Source organism: Chionomys nivalis, chromosome 8 (assembly GCF_950005125.1).
Source record: "Chionomys nivalis chromosome 8, mChiNiv1.1, whole genome shotgun sequence".
In the NCBI taxonomy this organism is placed as follows: Eukaryota; Metazoa; Chordata; class Mammalia; order Rodentia; family Cricetidae; genus Chionomys; species Chionomys nivalis.
The window spans coordinates 71,027,591-71,046,728 of NC_080093.1; the positions used below are offsets into that span (position 1 = coordinate 71,027,591).

Consider the following 19,138-nt stretch of genomic DNA (forward strand, 5'->3'; position numbering starts at 1 on the left):
TCATTCATTCATTCATTCATTCATTCACTCTCACTACTCATGGACTTCTGTGGGCCCCAGACACAGAGAGACAAACAAAGCAAGATCCATACTGTTACTGCATAGTGTGGTGAGAGCCACAGTGGGGTCCCTGCTGATGTCCCCGGTGACATCAGAGTGTGCCACCTTATCTCGGGCACAGCACAGGGGCTAGAGAGAATGAGCTCTCTCACTCATGGAGTCAATTTAACCCCATGGCACACAAGACAAGGAATCCTGGGGAGGCTAAAAATAGCTCTGGTTAGGCATGGTGGAACATTCCTGTCATCCCAATATTCATAGTTCAAGGCAGAAAGATCGTAAGTTAGAGGCCAACCTGTCCAGCATAGTGAGACCCTGTCACAACAAACCAAAAGACTGGGGCTTATCCAACATCGTATAGTCGGGAGGGCATGTAGGCTCAGTAGTGTGGAGGAACCATCTGTGTGGACCCGTCTCCCCAGGCGGGGTCCTGAGGATGGGGGCCCAGCAAGGGCAAAGTGCTAACAGCCTAGAGAAGCAGCCGGTCCCCAGAACCCGGCCTCTTAGCAGCTGCGGGGTTGCTGCCCAGAAAATATTTTGGAACCGCCTGGGCGAGTTTTGCAATATTTCCTCGTGAAGCAGCTGCTCAGTTCCTGCCGGGGACAGCTTGTCGGCAGGAGGCATGGGGGAGGAGGGTGTCAGGGAGCCACGTTATTAAACACTTGCTGCGTGCGCTCTGAAAAGCTCCTGCCTGCTAGCTCTCTGATGACTGATCCATCCAGAGGGCGGAAGAAGGAAGAATTACCAGGCAACTTTACTGAGCAGTGACCTCACTTTATCTAGTCTGTGATGAAACGCAGCCTGGCACGTAGACATTCTGCTCCATATAGGCTCCCCGAGCCCCCGTCTCCCCACCTTCCTCTCTCTTCTCTCTTGTCACTTTGGGCAATAGCTACACCATGCCAAGCTCTTTCCCTTCTGGGGGCCTTGGTATACCTGCGCTCGCTCTCTAACGCTCTTTTCTTTCCAGCATTTGTCCCTCTCCAGCTTAACGTTTTGTTATGCACGTGGCTCCCATTTCTCACATCTCTCTGATAAACACCTTGTCCATATTGCCTGTGTCTATAGACCAGGTCGGTGAGTAGCATCCAGTTGGTGCTCAGTCGGTGCCCCTACACCTCTGCGTGTCTCCCGCCGCTTCCTCCCCAAGCAACTACTCTGATGTGAAGAGTTATATAAACTTTCTTTTACTTCTGCTGACTGCTGCCAAGATTGCTGTCTTCTTCCCCTCCATCCTTCTATGATACAGAAACTGCCACCGTCTTTTTGCTCCCGGGGAGACGCTGCCTTTGAAACCCACCTTTGGGGCTTTTCAGTGCCACCAGCTAGCTCAGGAGCACATCAGGTGTGACATTTGACGGAAGCGATGCTGCCATCCGATCTGGGTGTCTGTGTCATCCTCTGGGGCAGTTGGGGTTTGCAGCTCCTGGCTTCTGTCAAGTATGATGCCCGGGACAAGCGTTTGATTTGCCAAGTGTGTCTGAGAGGCAGGGCTCTGAAGGAGCTTGTTGCTTGCTGGGCACAGAGACAGCTTGTGGGAACGCTGTCTGCATGGGCTTTGGCTACAGCTGCCCTCAGAACAGCAGAGCGAATTTTAAGGGAGATTTTTTTTTGTGTGTGGGCCCAGAGCAACTTGGCGTTTTGATTAGATCAAAATCAAATTCAATAGAACACTTCCAGTGTCCCTCCTGTTATTAAAATGGAAGCAGACCAGACCATATTTTCAAAATAAATATCAAGGCCAATTTGCTAGGCACAGACGGACATGCAGTCTGAGGACCTCTGAGACCTGCCATCTGGAGGTCAGGGGTCCCATTTGGTGTCACGCTGGGGTGGAGAGTTGAACAAAAAATGATCCGGGCTCAAGCTGGGATTCTGCGTTTTGTGTTGAGGCAGCAGCTCCCTATGTAGCCCAGGCTGGCCTTAAACTTGCAATCTTCCTGCCTCCACCATCTGAACTGGGACCACAGGTGTGTGGGTCTGGTCCCACATAAGTCTGCCTTCCAAACAGTTTACCTGTGCCGATGGGGCGCACTGATCAGGGACCCAGTTCAGAGCCGTTCTTGCCTGCAGCTGTCTGCCTGGGTCACAGGCTGGGCCACCCAGCAGCGTGAAGGTGGGAATCTTTGCTTTAGTCTCCTTCATCCATGAGCCTGACTTCATCATCCCAGCTCCAGAGCCAGGCCCCTCCCTGCCCGCCGCAAGGGTGGCACAGCATTCCCCAGGAACCTCTTCCATATTGTCTGTGGTTCACTCCCTCTCTCTGAGCCCCTGGCTAACTTGCTCATTTCCACTCTCTCCCTACCGGAGTGTTGATATTGCAGCGTATCCCCACGGCAGGTTCCCCCGCGGTTCTGGTAACAATTTAACCTGCTTGGTCCCTGTGAAGTCAGAAGCGTCTGTCTTGCCGTAAAGGAACTTGGCTCTAGGGACTGTCACAAGCCTGACCACCTCTACGCTAGCCAATGCTGATGCTTTCCTATTTGTATGATGTTTGTTCCAAGGAAATAGTATTCTAGCCACGCCCGTTACCAAGAAACACTTTGGAATTCTCATTAAAACACAGGCTGCTGCAGCGCAGCACCAAGCACAGATAAGGCAAGAGGATTACAAGTTTGAGGCCAGCCTGGGTGACATAGTGTCTCGGTATGTCTCAGAAGCCAAGCAAACAGAAGAATCTGTACATTTCTCTGGAGAGTCAATTCCTTGGCTGGAGAGGTGTGGGAGCCTTGCTTGTAAAGTATGATATGTCTTGTGACAGACTCCTAAAACCTTAGAGACGGGGAGAGTGGGCCTCTGCACCTGGTGCCGTCACCCCTTCTTCTGTTGCTGTGCCTTGCTTACCTTCCCCCCATGGCAAGATTGCTGGGCACTCACACCTCTTAAAAGCTTTCCAGCCTGCCAAGAATCTATTTGATACCTTGTCACTTCTGCCTGAAACGATTTGTCCCTGCCCTCCAACAGGGCGGTAAATAAACTGCAGTAGAATCTGGAGCTATTGCAAAGTCCACTTGCCGGGTCTGGGAACGGCCACTACCACCTGGCATCCCCACATCGAGAGCTGTGTGCATCTCCACGCGCTACCGTCTGCTGCTGCGGGAGTGAAAGGGCCAACATGTCAGACCCCCATTTCCGAGACAAACACCATACAGAAGCAGCCTATGGGAGGCAGGTTAATTTGGGCTTGCGGTTTCAGAGGTGTCAGTCCATGGCAACTTGGCCTTGTTGCTGTGAGCCTGGCTGAGGCAGAGCATCATGGTAGATGGACATATGGGGGAAGGGTCACTCCTTTTCACAGCAAGGACGTAGAAACAGTACAGGACTAGGGTCAACATACCCTTGAATGGCTCGCCCCAGTGACCCACCTTCTTCAAGCAGGCTTCACCTTCCCCAACTTTACCCCACCCAACAGTCTATGCAGATTTTTAATTCATCGGTGAATTAACTGGACACATTGGTCAGGGCCCTGGTGATCTAATGGTTCTAGAAACATACCCACAAGCGCCCCAATCTCCTAGGCATCTCTCAGTCTAGTGTACTGACAATCAAGATTTCATGGTACTTGTGAGTCCAGGGTTTAGGGCTCAAATCCCAGTGCCAACACCTTGGACAGATTACTTCCCCAAGGTCTCTCAGCTCTGAATGGGTGCAGCAACAGCCAGGACCTGCCTTACAGGGTGCAGATCACAGCACCTGATCCCAGGTGACAGGGACAACTGTGCTAGGGTTGCTGTCATCTCTCATAGCTGTGCTGTCTCTGTCCCCTCCCTATAAGCATCTAGGAAGGCAGGAAGTGGTCCCCATATGTGCCTGTCTCACTGGGGACAAATGCCTAATAAAAGATCCAAGGGCTTGGTGTTTCTGGGGAAGATGCCCAAACATGCCTGATCTCAGGTATGAGGAAGAGAGCAGGGTCAGTGATAGTTCAGAGGCACAAGGCCCCAGACACAGCACAAAACCCTCCACAGACACATCCCCTCCCTCTCACATGGGTCCGTGTAAGCCTGTTTTTTGTCTTGAACCTACATCATTCATCCAGCAGAAGTACCATCAGCAGGGAGGCAGTGGCTAGGAGCCCACTGTGCACACCAGCAGAGCTGGCCTTTGTCCTGCTGTGACTGGAGGAAATGGGGACTGAAATTGTCGATGCCATGGTGCATCTGGAGCCACCTCATGGTAGCGGCATATGGAGAGTTAGGGCCACACTGACGTTGGCTCATTTAAGACACGATAGTGTCTCTAGCTGCTGGGTCACCAAAGCCAGGTGCCTCAACATTAGCCTTAATTTCTTTCTCCATCATCCCCTACACATTCTCTCTGTGTCTGTTTGTCTTTCTATATCTTTCTGTCTTTCTCTTTCCTTTACAAGGATCTCATGTAGCCTGGGATGGTCTCTAACTTTCTATGTAACCAAGGATGACCTTGAACTTCTGATCCTCATGCTTCTACCTCCAGAGAGATGGAATTATAGGTGTGTGTCCCCATATCCAGTTGACAAGGTGTTGGGGATTGACCTCAGCAAGTGCTCTGCTAACTGAGCTATATCCTCAGCCCTGCTAGGACCTGAGGTTAGCTTGAGGTACTAGAGACTAAAGGGGAGCCTTGAGTCCTAGAAGGTGAATTTCAGAACCTCGGACAGTGGGTGCTGCACACTCTAGTCACCACCTACCCCCCACCAGAGAGAGAGAAGGAGAGGGAGACAGAGAGGGAGAGAGGGAGGGGAGAGACAAAGAGGGAGGGAGAGGGAGAGGGATGGAGGGAGAGAGGAGAGAAGGAGAGGGAGATGGAGAGAGATGGAGTGAGGGAGAGAGAGGGGGGGAGATGGAGAGGGATGGAGTGAGGGAGAGAGAGGGGGGGAGATGGAGAGGGATGGAGGGAGAGAGAGAGAAGGAGAGGGAGATGTAGAGGGATGTAGGGAAAGGGAGAGGGAGAGAAAGAGAGAGGGAGGGAAGGAAAGGAAGAGGGAGGGAAGGAGAGGGAGAGAGAAAGAGGGAGAGAGAAACTGCTTCCTAAAGGCCCCAGGCCCTCCACTAATTTAGGCAACTATGAGATCCACTGAATCAGCCACTTGTCCACCTTTGGAGCCTCCTACCCACATTCTAGCAGTCACAAAGCGATTCTGGGCAGTCAGTTCCTTCCTGAGTGCCCTAGTTTCCCCATGCACACATTCCTGGCAGCACTGACATCCTTGGTCTGGAAGGGCCTCCCACCCTGATGAGCCCAAGCTGTACTAGCAGATGTAGCCTAATCCCATGAGCAGGTCCTGGAGCGGGAAGATGGACCTTTGTGCCCTCAGGAAAGATCAAAACATATTGGCACAGAGGGATCAGGTGCTTGGGCTGGAGCAGGTCAGATGTTACGTGTGTCCGTGTTTTGATATCAGTTTGAAAGAAAGGGTCTGGATGTGATGGCCTTTAATCCAACGTAATTTGAGGCAGGAGGATCATAAGGTTGAGGCTAGCTTCTCACCACAGTGATAACCTATCTCAGAAATAAATAAACAATAACAAAGAAAATAAAAAATAATGAAAAATCATGTTTCTAGAGCCTTGTACACATCGGCTAAGTTTAGGGTGGGGTTAGGGTGTAAGAAGAAACAAGGACCCTGTGCTACAAACCCTTCCAGTGGGACCTGAGATGATTTCTCTCCAAGTAAGAACTTACATTTCTGTCTGTGAAGAGAGCCCAGTCCTGTTGGATACTCAGAGGCCAGGTGCTGAAGGGGCCAGCTGGGCCTTCTAATGCCTCTGTGTCTCATCTCACATCTTTCTGCTTAGGCTCAGAGAGGTGAAGCCACCTGCCAAAAATCACACAGCTTTTAAAATGCGCATAGGTGAAAGGGTGGTGGTGGCACACACCTTTGATCTCAGCACCCAGGAGGCAGAGGCAGGCAGATCACTGTGAGTTCTAGGCCAGCCTGGTCTACAGAGTGAGTTCCAGGACAGCCAGGTCTACACAGAGAAACCCTATTTCAAAAAACCAAAGTGGGATGGGACATGGGCTAAGAGATGGCTCAGCTGGCAAAGTACTTGTCATATCTGAAGACCTCAGATACTCAGCACCCTTATCGAATGGCTAGGAATAAGGGTGTGCTTGTGAACTCAGCACTGGGAGTAGAGGTAGAGAGGAAAAGCTATGGACTCACACTGGCTGTCAGTCGAGAACTGGTGCCCTCCAGACTCTGAGAAAGACTGACCCCAAAAGTAATACAGAAGGGAAGAAGGAGAGATACTTGATACTGACCTCTGGCATCCATAAAGATGAGAATGAATGCATGTGCACTCACATATGAACACAACACACACATATATATGCATTTGAACATGTGCACACACATGAACACAAACATAGATGCATTCGAGCATATGTGTGGACATTAACACACAGCAAACACTCACCCACACATCCCTCCACCCATGAATACACATGCACATGTACCCACACATAGCACACATGCTTGAACATGTGCACACACGCGTACATGCACCACACACGCGTATGTGCACCTACACCTGATCTTGCATACACATGCACACATTTCATATAGCTTGAGTCTGATAGAGCATGGATTTGAACCTTTGACCATCAGAACTAAGTATAGTTTTATCGCTTTAGCCTGTATCAGAAGAGGAAGACCGGACAGAGCTGCTATATCATATACACATGTCAGATACCATGGTAGAGGAGAGCACCCCTAGCTCAGAAGCCCCCCTTCCCTTTCCTTGGCTTCATTTCTTAAGAAAATATCAGCTTAGGATTTGTATGGGCCAGGACAAAAGCCAGTGGGTTATGGGCTCCCATCTGGACGTATAGATGGCCCCACCCAGGTAAGTTGCTCTAGAGGATGGGGTGGGGGTGAGAGCAGGATCAGGGAGGGGCCTTCACCCGGGGTCCCTTCAGTGTTTCCCAGGAAAGAGAGCACAGGAAATACGGGATGAGAGTAGGGATAGTTTTTAGTGACACACCAGAGGGCATTTCCAGCAGAGGACAGGGTGTGGGAAATTACAGGACAGGGTCCACAAAGACAGGCTGGGAAACAATCAGGCAGCACAGACAGCCTCCCTTGGGTGAAGTCAGGCTTTATGGCCTATAGTATCCCTGAAAATATTTTAAACACGCTAATTGTCATCATGTAAAGCCAGACAGTTTTATTTTGAAATCAGAAATTTCAGTGTCTCTGAACCTTCTGGAAGATCTGAACCCAGATTTCCTGTGGTAATGTTGTCTGAAGTGCAGCAGGTTGCTTCTGTCCCCACTTGTGGCATCATCTTGGGTCTAGAAGCAGTGTTGAGCTGGGATCCCCAAATCCCAGCACAAAGCCTTTGTGGCTGAGGATGCTCTTCAAGTGAAGGAACCAGGAGAGAAGGAGAAAAGGGAGTCAGGGAGGATTTTTCCAGGCTGATGAGACCTAACGCCAATGGCCCTGGGCCCTGAGCACCTTCTAGAAGGTGAGAGAATGAGGGGAGCCTCAATCCATGATGGGGTTGCCACATAGAGCGAGGGGTCAGAAAGCCTCATTTTATCCCTGGGAGTGAGGTGAATGCTGCCTGCTCCTCCTTCAAAACCACAGAACCACTTTCTCTGCTCCCATTTGCCGTTCTGCCTGCTGGCTCCTGTGAGAGCAGTTACAGTCATTTCTAAATACTCATTTAGAAAAACAGCCAAACGTTTCTATGCACCAAATATTTGCTTCTCATTAGAAGAGAGAGAGTGAGAAAACAAACAAACAAACAAACAAACAAACAAAAAACCAAACACCTTTATGTTGGCAACAAGCTCATTCAAAGACTGCAACTGTTTTGGTAGCTGGGGCCAGAACAAATGTTCCTCCCCCAAGGCCAAATGATTCCAGAATGTTTGCAAAATGTTTTTCACTCCTTTAAAAATACAGCAAAATGTACAAAACAGTAACATTAAGGAATATTAAAAACAGAAGGGGAGAAAAGCCGAAAGAACAAAATGACAACCTCCTCATGCCCGTGCCAACTTCTGCATCCAGAGTGCAGCACTGAACGGCCAGTGCCTTGGGACGGACGGGCAGTGAGCTCTGTCCTGAGAGGTTTGCAAGTGTCTGCTCAGAATCTCATCCTGATGGGTTCTCTCCAAGAGCTGTCTGACCCTGGAGGATGCCTCCATATGCTGGAGCTCAGAGTGGAAAGCACAGGGACTCTTCAGGAGACGGTTGGAAGCACTGGCCTGTCTAGCTCCATATGGCTGCCTCACTGACCCAGCTGTTGAGCTGGGGTGGATTCTTAGATAATACGGGGACAGCATTTTGGTCTGACAGGCAGGGGAGGATGTCAGGGCAGGCTCCTCATGAGGGACCAGTTTGAGCTTGCTCTGGAGGATTCCGCTGGATGGCAGGTGCCAGGACACTGAATGGTGGTCCTCAATGAGTGACAGGGATGGCTTGGGTACATCAGAGGGACTTCGAAGAGGCTCCTGAGGGAAGGTGGGAGTAGAGCCAAGAACTAACCGGGCACAAGAGGGAGTGTGTGGGATGGGGAAGGGCTGTCCTTCAGCTTGCCAGGTCTCTAAATGCAGGGCAGTGGCAGGGGTTGGGTGGGGACAATGTGTTCAAGGTTAACTTGGGCTTACCAATGCATACTCACTATTGGGGTGCGGAATGAAACCTAGGGGGTGTGGAATCACCCACTCCTAGTACCTTCTGGCCCACACTCCTTCTGAGGTGCCTCCGGGCCCATGAGGAGCCTGGCTATGGTGGTTGGATGGAAAGGTGGAGAGGCGGTAGGGTAAGGGACTGGGATGGATGGGTGGGTGGGTGGATGGTAAATGGGGTAGGGAGGACTCAGTGAACCTGCTGGGAGGAGGGTTAAAGGACAGTTGTAGGGAGTGACTAGATGGTAGGGATGGGAGGTCAGTCTGATATGCACCATTGAGCCTATGAACACACACACACACGGGTAGGGCAGACAGAGTGGCAGACTGTTGGTGGGTGTGCCTGTGAGTGCAAGGGTTAGAACCCCAGTGTCTAGATCGCAGCAGACGTAGGTGTAGAGAGAGGGCTGGGAGGTGTGCAGTGGAGTGAAAGGGAATGATGGGCTGCAGGGGGCTGGTGGGTGAGAGGGGCATGCGTGGGTTTGGGTGGGTGAGCAGGCTGTGTGCGAGGGGTCTGGTGGGATACACTGGCGGGCAGCAAGCACAGGCTGGGGTTCCATGTGCTGGGGAGTCCATGGACGGTGGTGGGCCATGCAGCATGGTGGGTTGACAGGAGCCGATGGAAGCTAAGGCTGGGCCAGAGGCTAAGTTGGCAGAGGTGGAAGACGGCCACTGTCAGTAATGTCTGCCTTGTCTCTTGCAGGGCACCAGCCACACATGGGAGACTCCTGGCCACGGAGCTCAGCTCATGAGGCAGCAGAGCTAAACCGTCAGTGCTGGGTCCTGGGGCACTGGGTGTGATGTGACCCAAGCCAGCCCCTGCCTTCCTGCCATTGCTGGCACTACCCCTCCCACAGGACATGGAAGCCTGGTGTGTGTGCTGTGGACTCAGCTCTCCAGTCATGGAGACACCAGGCCTATACTGCCACCGCTGCCTGGGTCTTGGGGACCCACAGACGGGTCAGGCAGGCCAGAGGGACTGTACGGGCTGCACAGAGACTTGGAGGCAGCAGCCACCGCAACGCTTAGAGCCCCACCCAGCTGGGAAGCCAGGAAGGACATGGGCATTGACCATTGAACGCCGGACACCCACGATCAGACACAAAGCCAAGCAGATGCCCAGAGAGGCAGGGCCCTGTGGGGACAGCGAGCAGGGCTTATTGATGGAGAGGCAGTGACTGCCTCTGCAGGGGTCACAGCAGGCACACAGCAGGGGCTCAATAAATACTTGTTGAACCTGTTCTCTTGCTGTGTGTGGGCTGGCTCCCTCATCATCACCCTGCCCTGGAGGTGTGAGCCCTGGGCACTGAAGTCAGGGCCAAACATCCATCGATGGCCTGGGGAGGTCAGGCTAGAGACGGGTGGGCAGAGTACCAGAGTCCCGAGCATGGTAGGAACAGCAGGCCAGGAGCTGGAGGGGGACATGTGTTCGGGAACCTCAGCAGTGTGGCACCACCCTGACCCTGGGGATCTTTTACCCTGTGTCTATGGCCACTTTACATAAAAGTTCTGGCTCATCTGCCTGGTGAAAAACAATTCCTGTCTTGACCGTGAGAGTTTGGGGTCCAGAGAGCGAAGTTTCTTGCTTGGGATTAGAGCTGACAAGCAGGAGAGTGAATTTAAATCAGACTCGCTCCCAGTTAAGTCTCCCAAGAGGACCCATCCTGCCCTGAAGGATTTCTAGAGATTGGCGGAGCGAGGCAGAATGTGGTCTTCTCCAGCCATTACCCACCCACCCACCACCCATCCATTTAGCCAACATTCACCCACCGTCATCTATCCAACACATGATCCATCATCCATCATTTGCCCAGCACCCATCCATGTACCACAACCCAGTTAGCCAACATCCATCCATACATTTATGATCCATCCATCTATTCACTCATCCATTTAGCAGCATGCATCCATCATCACCTATCCAACCATCCATCCTATCCACCCATCCAGCATCCATTCACCTGTCCATCTATCCATTAACCACGAATAGATCATCCATCTCTCTGTCCTCAATTATCCATTCACCCACGATCTACCTATCCATTATCCTTCATTGCCATTCCTCTTGTCAGTTATCCGCCGATGCACCAGCCGTCTTCATCACCCAGCTACTCATCCGTGCAACTGTCTGCATACAGGTGTTTTCTATGTGCCCACTACTGGGTGCCACTGCAATGTCTGGAGAAGCAGACAAGTGATGAAATGGGAGATGACAGTGTGTGTGTGTGTGTGTGTGTGTGTGTGTGTGCTGGGTGTGGTACCCGCCCTGGGGTCAGGCTGCCTAGCATCAAGTCCTGTCTCCTCAGCACTGGGGGCCTTCCCCTACAGATGGGAGTCTTCACTCTATCTACCTCTTACAGCTGCTGGAGGATGACACAGAGTCTGGATCATGGAGAGCACCCTGCCATCATGTCAGTGAGGGGAAACGGGGCCATGGGGCTGAGGCAGGGCCTGTTGGAGACCACCTGAGTGATTGATAGGTGATGAAGGGAATGACACCCAAGCCGTGTTGCTGGTGTCAGGTTGTGGAGGGCAGAGCAGGACAGGAGAGGCCTTTCAAATGGTCCAAATGACAAGCGTGGAGGAAGATGGGGCTGTGAGGGTGGAAGGAGGCTGGAGAGAGGACTCAGAGCTTCAGGAGGGGCCCACAGTTTATCCTGGGGACAGCTGGGGGCTCTGGGCAGAGTGGGGCTAGCCAAGATGTGTAGTCTAGGAAGTCACCCCAGATCTGGGCTAGAGAGAAGGTGCTGTGGCTGAGCAGAGAGGTTGTGGAGGAGGGTCAGGTGTGGGAGGAGGGCACAGGAATGCAGAAATGAGCGCCTGGGGGCAAAGGGGGGACCCCACACTTCTGTGTTCATGTGTGCTGTGCTCAGCCACTCTGAGGGTGCCTCTCTCCTACTCTGCACTCACACGGTAGGTGTGGGCAGCTGTGGGGGAGACGAAGTTGGCCTGGGCAGAGTCCTGCGCAGCTATGAAGGCAGCAGAGGGCCAGCACGGGGAGCTGCAACACTGGCCTTGTGCGGAGTGGGAGCCACTCTGAGGGGTCCCGGGCGAGGTCACTGGTCTAGAATCTGGCCCACCACCAGGAACCTTGTAGGTCTTGATGGTCATCCAGGGACCCTGTGATTCGATCATGGGCCCCAGGAGGCCCAGGAAACGATTTTAGTTGCCAATCTGTCATCTATTTTAATAGCTGTGTCTATGTAAATGTGTATTAGAAAACTGTGTGGGCGTGTCCACGCTCCAGAGTCAAGCGTTGCGACTTAGAATGAACCATAATAGGCATTTCAGTAAAAAGAGCTGGCTTAAAGAAAAATGCTAAATAAATAATCATGCAAGTGGTCTGTGATTATGGTATGTGGGTGATCGGAAAGGGGGCCATTGTCAGGAGGGAAGGGAGAGAGAATGAGCATGGGGCCAGGAAGCTTTGGGTCCTTCAGGGAAGCGGCTGGAACCCAACTGTCCCCCAGTGCAGCAGGAAGGCTGCTGGCTAGAGAAAAGGAAGCAGTTCCAGGTTAGTGATGTCATGGGTCTCACAGTCACCTTCTGAAGGGTTTTCTTCCTGCTGGGAGTTAACACCACTGTGTGTCCTTCCTGGAGCCACAACCAGGAGGTCCCATCTGGTCTGAAACCCCGGGAGGGGCCACAAACCACCCAGAGTACAGGAAGGGAGGCAGAGGGCTGGTCTGAATGGGCTTAGCATCGTTGTTCCACACTCTGAGCTGTTATCCTTCCCAAGTCTGGACCACATCTGGCCACTGAGCTTCAGAAGCTGACCTTGGCCAGGCTGACAGTTTACAGAGACCACGCTAGGAAATGCACAATATCCATACCTACGTCTGGGTACACGACACAACCCCATCCTCAGACCAAGGCTGCAGGCTCCCTGATGCCCTCATCTGCCCACGGCAATTTTCCTTGGCCAAAGCTGATGGGCAGGTCCCAGTCTCCACTTCTTTCCTGGTTTGTGGTCTTGATGAGTGGGCACCCTGCCACCCCACCCCCACCGCAGCACCCAGACCCGGTCATATACTCATCTCCTAGGTAATGGAAATGTCAGCTTGATTCATGGGCCTTTGCTGCCAGGCCTGAGGACGAGGCTGGCAGGAGCCGCTGCTGCAAGGGAGGAAGTGAGGGCTGCACCAAGCATCCTGATGCGCACTTGGACAGGCTGGGTGTGAATCCTGCCCCGTTGCACATTTGCAGTTGGCCCCCTCTGAAAAGGAGTCACCAGAGGACGTGCACACATGGAACACAGCTGCACACGGTGCTGCCACGGGGTAACACAATGGAGAAACATATCATCCCAGGAGGTTACCCACCCACGTAACCCATACAAAAAAACCACAGAGTCAGGAGGGCTGGATGCAGACCCATAGGGAGCACAGCTTCTGTCCCCTGGCCAGTCCTTCCTGGACGACTCTCCACCCCACTCCTGCACTATCACCTTCGCTTTCTTGGAGGACTGGGATTTGCTGATGGCTGTGGACCTAGCCAAGCTGTGTGACCAGGAAGAGGGAGGAAGTAGGCCAAGCTGCAATAGGGCCGCCTGGGGTGTCTCTTCTTCTCCCTCCGCTGGGGAGGGAGCAAGCTGGGTGAAGAGTCTCAGACTGGCAGAAAGGGGACCGTCCTGCCGCAAAGACAGGGTAGGAGTGGAGTGGAAGGTGGCTCTCTGTCCAGTCAGTGGCTACGAGATGCTTTTGGAGCAATCAACTGAGGCCGAGCACATCCTGGAACTCAGGGGCAGGCTTATTGTTCCGGGAAAGAGTCCCTGCCAGTGATATCCAGCCCGAGGTCTGTGCATCCTGCTCTTAAGTCTGTACATGAAATGATGGTCACTAGGAGACTTGGCTGAGTGTCTCCTGAGAGGGATGCATTGTGAGACCCAAGCTCTGGATGCTGGGACAGCTCCTGGAAGAAGGTGCCACTGCTGTGCAGGGGATCCTGGGTCAGGGCCTAAGCTCCATTGTGGTAACACAGCCAGGGTGGCTCATGAGAAGGTGCTTTGGATTGGGGAAGAGAGGATGGTGGAATCTGCACTTGAACCCAGGTCTTCTGGCCACAGACCCATGGCCCAGCATGCAGTGTGCTGGGAGAAGGGTACCCACAGCAAATGAGGACCAGTGTCCACCTCCCACAGGCCCAGCTCCCTGGCAGCGAGCCAGCCTCAAATGTGTTGGCTACCATTGGTGTTGTTGCTGTTCCTATGAAACAAGGCTGCCAAGAGCTGCCCGTATGCCAGGGCTGTGAGCTGAGAGACAGCCCTGGGCACTAGTGGGAATGCAGCCCTCTCCAAACTCCCCAGCCTGTAGCAGTCCTCAGGGTTGGGGCCTCCTTGTGAGCACTGCTGCCACACACCTGCTCCTTCATGTGCTCCCCGACTTCATCTCCTGGCTGCGAAGATGAAAGCCAGCAGAACAAAGGGGCCATGGGGACATCTGAAGAGCACTACCCTAGGCTATTTCTCCATCTAGCCTCACTCGCCTGGCCTGGTTCTGGGCAGCCACAGTGTGAACACCCTCACTGGCTCCATCACCAGATGAGGCCGCTCTGTATGTCCCCCAGAGGCAGGATCTGGGCCAAGCAGGGTCTAAGGGACTGGGTGGATCTAGGGGACAGCCTGGCCAGCGTCTGCCCCACAGGACAGAGGCCATGCTTCTTACCGGCAACACAGTGTGTGGATGAGTGTGAGTGTGTGTGTGAGCATGTGGAGGTGCAGAGCCCATGCTCTGTGTGTGTGTGTGTGTGTGTGTGTGTGTGTAGGTGCAGAGCCCATGCCTGTGTGTGTGTGTGTGTAGGTGCAGAGCCCACACTCTGTGTGTGCGTGTAGGTGCAGAGCCCATGCTCTGTGTGTGTGTGTGTGTAGGTGCAGAGCCCACGCTTTGTATGTGTGTATGTGAGCATGTGGAGGTACAGAGCCCATGCTCTGTTTGTGTGAGCGTGTGGAGGTGCAGAGCCCATGCTCTCTGTGTGTGTGTGAGCATGTGGAGGTGCAGAGCCCATGCTCTGTGTGTGTGTGTGTGTGGAGGTGCAGAGCCCACGTTCTGTGTGTGTGTGTGTGTGTGTGTGAGCGTGTGGAGGTGCAGAACCCACGCTCTGCAGGGGGCCCATGCTCCTCACCAGTACCACAGCTGGGTGGTGACTTTCTAGAGAACTGAGGTCGCCTGGGTATAGATGTTCGCCTCCTTCTTCCTGTCCAAGAGCAACTGAGTCCTGATGCTAAGGACCAGCCATACTCTTCTGGAGGAAGTGGGTAAGGACAGCAGGTGGAGGATGACCCCAGGAATCTGAAGTTGCCCCAGATGAGGCCCTGTAGATGAGCCCTAGGGGGCTGTCACCCTGCTGTCCAGCAGTCACCTGAGGATCTGTGCATTCATCAACAGCTTTCAAAGTCGTGTGCCCTGGGAAGGTTACGCAGCTTCTCTGTGCCCCAGCCCCTTTATATGTAACATGGATCAAATGATTAGTGCCTGGTGTGTAATGTATACACAGTTTCCCGGTGTGGTAGGTGGACACGGCAGAGAAAGTGGGTCCAGGGCCATGTCCCCACCTGCAGGTGTGGAAGCAGAGCTCAGATAGGCACATGCACAAGTTTTCAGCAAGCCTTAGATCAACCCTGGCGTAGGGCTGGAGGCAGCAAAGGCTCCCTCAGGCTGACCCCATCCAGTGTACCACACTCTATTCTTAATAACATTTTTTATTGATTTTGTTAAGAAAAAATAGACATTTATTTGAGAGTTAATGCTTGTACCAGTGTCTTCCCTCTGAGACTGCATTTATACGCTGTTTATACTTATAAACACCCACCAAGGATCTGCAGGGAGCACACCAAGGTCACAGTCTTAGGTGGTCCAAAAAACAAAACAAAAAAAAACCTGTGCCCACCCCGAGGACTGGAAGTTGGATTCCTGTTAAAGCCGTGGTCTTAGCTTCCTTCTAGGAGCTAGTCTGATGGGCCTCCTGGGAGGTGTGTGGCTCATCTGGGAATGAGTGGAGGAGCCGGGGGGGGGGGGGGACCTGGAGGCTACAGAGATGATGGATTCTCATCAGAGAGGCAATCCTATCTGCACATCAGCTGGCTTCAAATTAAAACATCTGTACAGCTGCTGGGTGTTGCCGCTTGGAAGCTTTTGTGCTTCTTGGTAGCATCAGAACGTACTGAGCTCCATACCACAGCACCGGCCCCACTGGGCTGCAAGCCAGGAAAACAACAAATTAATATTTGGAACCAGAAATTACCCACTGCTGGGAGAGTTATTGGGTCCCTGATCTGAGCTTGTTCTATAGATGTACATGCAGGCATGGGGCTCTGGGCTGCAGGGAGAAGGGGTAAGCCTGAGCCCAGGTCCTCCCAACTCTGACGTGTGTGTGTGTGTGTGTGTGTGTGTGTGTGTGTGTGTGTGATGGGAGGAGAGGCAGGGGCTGAGGGCAGATTTCAGCACACACTACAGCTCACTTCCTCTCCTTAGCAGGACAGAGGCCACCTAGGCCTGTCCCCTCCAGGCCTCCAGAGGCACTGGATAGGTGAGGAGCTGTGGCATAGCCGGCCTTTCAGCGTCTCTGTTGCCCTTAGTGAGCAGGGCTGTGCAACGAGGGGCACTGGCCCCATGGTCATGTACTGAGTTCTGGCCTGGATCAGGAGCTGCCTAGGACTGGGGTGTCACAGGCCCTGCTCTTACGGACCTCACAGGAGAGGCACAAAGAGGAACCAAACCAGGTACCCCGGCTCCCAGCAGCAGCACAGTGTGGCCGGGGGCAGCTATTCTGTTCTTGACCCTTTCATCTGACCCCCAGAGTTCCTGAGGCTGTGATTAAAGTCTCGTCTCTCTTCACACTCTTTCAGCCCTTGGGGGTCCAGCTGGCCACCCCTGAAGTGTGAGGAACATGGGCGCTGTCCAGGACTGGTGATAGAACCTAGCCAGCCTGGAGCGGCTCTCCCTCCTGTCCCAGTCAACACCGCCAACGCCTGGAGATCTCCTTCTCACGTATGCAGGTTTTGGGGCGTAAGGCTGTGGAAACAGGACACAGGAGTGAGTTACACAGTCCTTGAGAGCAGACATAGACCTGGCTAGCCTGTGTTCTGGGCATCCTTTGTGGCCTATCCCATGCATGAAGATGGCTCTACCATGGAACCCATAAGGCCTTTGTCTATGCTACTAGACATCCTTTAGGACCCAGATCAGATGCCACCTGTCCCAGGAAGTCCTCTTCTTGGTGCCCTTTCCTGGTTTCCCACAGTGTGCCTTGCCCTTCCTTCCTGGTGACAGGGAAGACATGCAGCCAGAAGCTGCTTGTTACTCTGGGACAGGTTCCCAGATGGAAAGAGGTGTTGAGCAGGCAGGGCAAGGCCAGTAGACTCTGATGCCTGCTTCCTCTCCACCCAGACCGAACCTCTGACAGGGATGTGCGGGGCAGAGACATGCCACCTGCCTGGATCAGCAGTGCCTGGCTTCCTCCTCGAGGTGGTGATGACCTGGTTTTCATTCGTCATCTGTATGTCCTGGTCTTCCTCTGCCTTACTGCAGGAGAGGCAGACAGAAGGCCCATCAGCCTCCCAGGCCAGGTCCCTGCCACCCATCCTCGTTAGAGCTGGTCAGGGGTGTACCTGATAGTGTGTTTCTCCTGGTGACACGAGTCAGTGTCCTCGGCAAAGAGGATGGTATGGTGGGGCACGGTAGGCTCACATGTAGGCAGGATGCCCCCAACCAGGTGACTCACCATGGCAAGAATGCCATTGTACACCAGCAAGTCATCCACCAGCAGCTAAGAGACAGAATAGGAATGAGGCCCCGCCCCTCCTACATTCACCCCACCCCTCTGCAGTCCCAAGCCCAAGCTCACTGAAGACCCGCCCCCACACCAGCATGAAGGACACATGCTGTCAGCGTGGACTTCAGGTTTGGAAGCTGAGGCTCCAGGAATTTCACAATACTGGGTGATCAACTCTAGAGATAGAGGCAGACTCAGTCTTTGGCCCCCATGGCTGCTGCTCTTTCCCCCTAGCCACCCAGGTGCTTCCTAAGGCTGTGTGATTCTAGAGAGAGCCCTGAGAGCAACACCAAGTCCAGGGACAAATTCAGAGCTTGCTTTGGATTATTCCAGGTTGCAACTGGAGACAGAGACCCAACTGCAGCAAATGTTAACTGCGCACAGCCCAATCCCCAGAGAGCACAGTGAGGACTCACGCCAAACTCCTTCACCCCTCGCTGAGGTGTCTTTGTGTAATTCCACAGTTTGATCATTGACACAGTGGTGGGCAGATCGAAGATGACATACACCCGGTTCACCTGTCAGAGCAAAGCTAATTAAAGTAGCTGTGTTTGGAAACAGAGCTGCAGGAGCTGCAGGCTGGGCCCAGAGCACCAGGGCAGGAAGCTGGGCCCCAGATGCCAGTGGCAGCACACCCCTTGTGGGAAGCTTCAAGTTCCGAGGTCTCTTCTCCTCAGACCCCATTTTGAGTCCAGTCACGTGTGGTTGCTTTTGGAACAAACTGCTGAGCTGGCTCTGGGAGGGCCTGCTGCCTCCTGCTGTTGTGGCCCTCATTTAAATACTGGCGGAGAACTGAGAGCAGCCTGGCCTTCTGTTCCTCGGTCAAAGCCCAGGGACAGTCTCCACCTGCTGAGGCCGGGAGCATCTCCCCACCAAGCAATGCGTATGGTTCTGACCCATTTATCCTTTCCAAGAGTTACAGAGGAAAAGCCAGAGTCCTCTGGCCCCGGCACCATGGTTTCTTCTAGCCCATGTCTGCCGGGGAGTACCAAACCGCTAGCACTCAGCCTCAGGTCAGCACGAACTGAACAGTGCAGCAGGCTCAACATCAGAAAAACCTCCCTCCTCACTTGGAGGGCCAGTAAGTTAAAGAACTGGATGTGAGGCGAGTCTAGCTTGCGGAGAGCAAAGACCTGGAGACCGTGATGGCTGGGTGGGAGCTCCTTCTGCTCAGACTCTTAGATTGCCACTAGGAGAATGACAGAGGCCAGAGAAGGGCAGTGAACAGCTCTTGGCTGGGCTCTAAGGGCCACAGGGCTGCATGTGCCCCTTTACAGCAGGGCCAGGCTGAGGGGTTGGCCCTGGGGAGTTGTTCCCTCCTCTAAGAGGAAAATGTCATTTTATACTGAGTTACAGGAGAGGGGCAGGGACCCTGCATCCCACCATGTTCTGCTGACAGGCTCTGCTCCTGAGGTGGAGGGTACTGGAGGCCAGTACCCTCTCTTGGACCTTCCTCCCTCTCTGCGATGATGGATCAGACCCACTGCAGGGTTTGAGAGCTAGGAAAGAGTGAGTGGTAAGAATGGCTGACTTGGCTGATGGGGGCCAGAGTGAGGGCAAGATGGCCAACATGTGATATAAGGAACAGAACCAGGCAGAGGAGAGTGGAAAGGGGGAAACGCCACAGTGGAGTGGGCTGCAGAGGCCTTACAAGAAAAGGCAAGAAGATGCAGAGACCCTGACTTCAGGG

General features: G+C 53.3%; 2 protein-coding genes across 7 annotated transcripts in view; one reads left to right on the forward strand and one right to left on the reverse strand.

Moving 5' to 3' along the window:
- Gsg1l (GSG1 like) overlaps positions 1-11,990 on the forward strand; it is a 193,241-nt gene extending 181,251 nt beyond the window's left edge. The window contains exon 7 of the mRNA XM_057780068.1: positions 9,383-11,990. Within this exon, the coding sequence (XP_057636051.1) occupies positions 9,383-9,480 (98 nt within the window). The 3' untranslated portion in view covers positions 9,481-11,990. The remainder of the gene's footprint in view (positions 1-9,382) is intronic.
- Positions 11,991-15,379: 3,389 nt separating this feature from the next.
- The window catches only part of Katnip (katanin interacting protein), a 176,307-nt gene continuing 172,548 nt past the window's right edge, over positions 15,380-19,138 (reverse strand). For all 6 annotated transcript variants that reach the window (XM_057779249.1, XM_057779247.1, XM_057779252.1 and 3 more), the window contains 4 exons: positions 17,865-17,966; positions 17,285-17,442; positions 17,110-17,198; positions 15,380-16,688 (listed from right to left, as the gene is read on the reverse strand). In XM_057779249.1, coding sequence (XP_057635232.1) covers positions 16,630-16,688; positions 17,110-17,198; positions 17,285-17,442; positions 17,865-17,966 — 408 coding nt within the window. In that variant the 3' untranslated portion in view covers positions 15,380-16,629. The remainder of the gene's footprint in view (positions 16,689-17,109; positions 17,199-17,284; positions 17,443-17,864; positions 17,967-19,138) is intronic.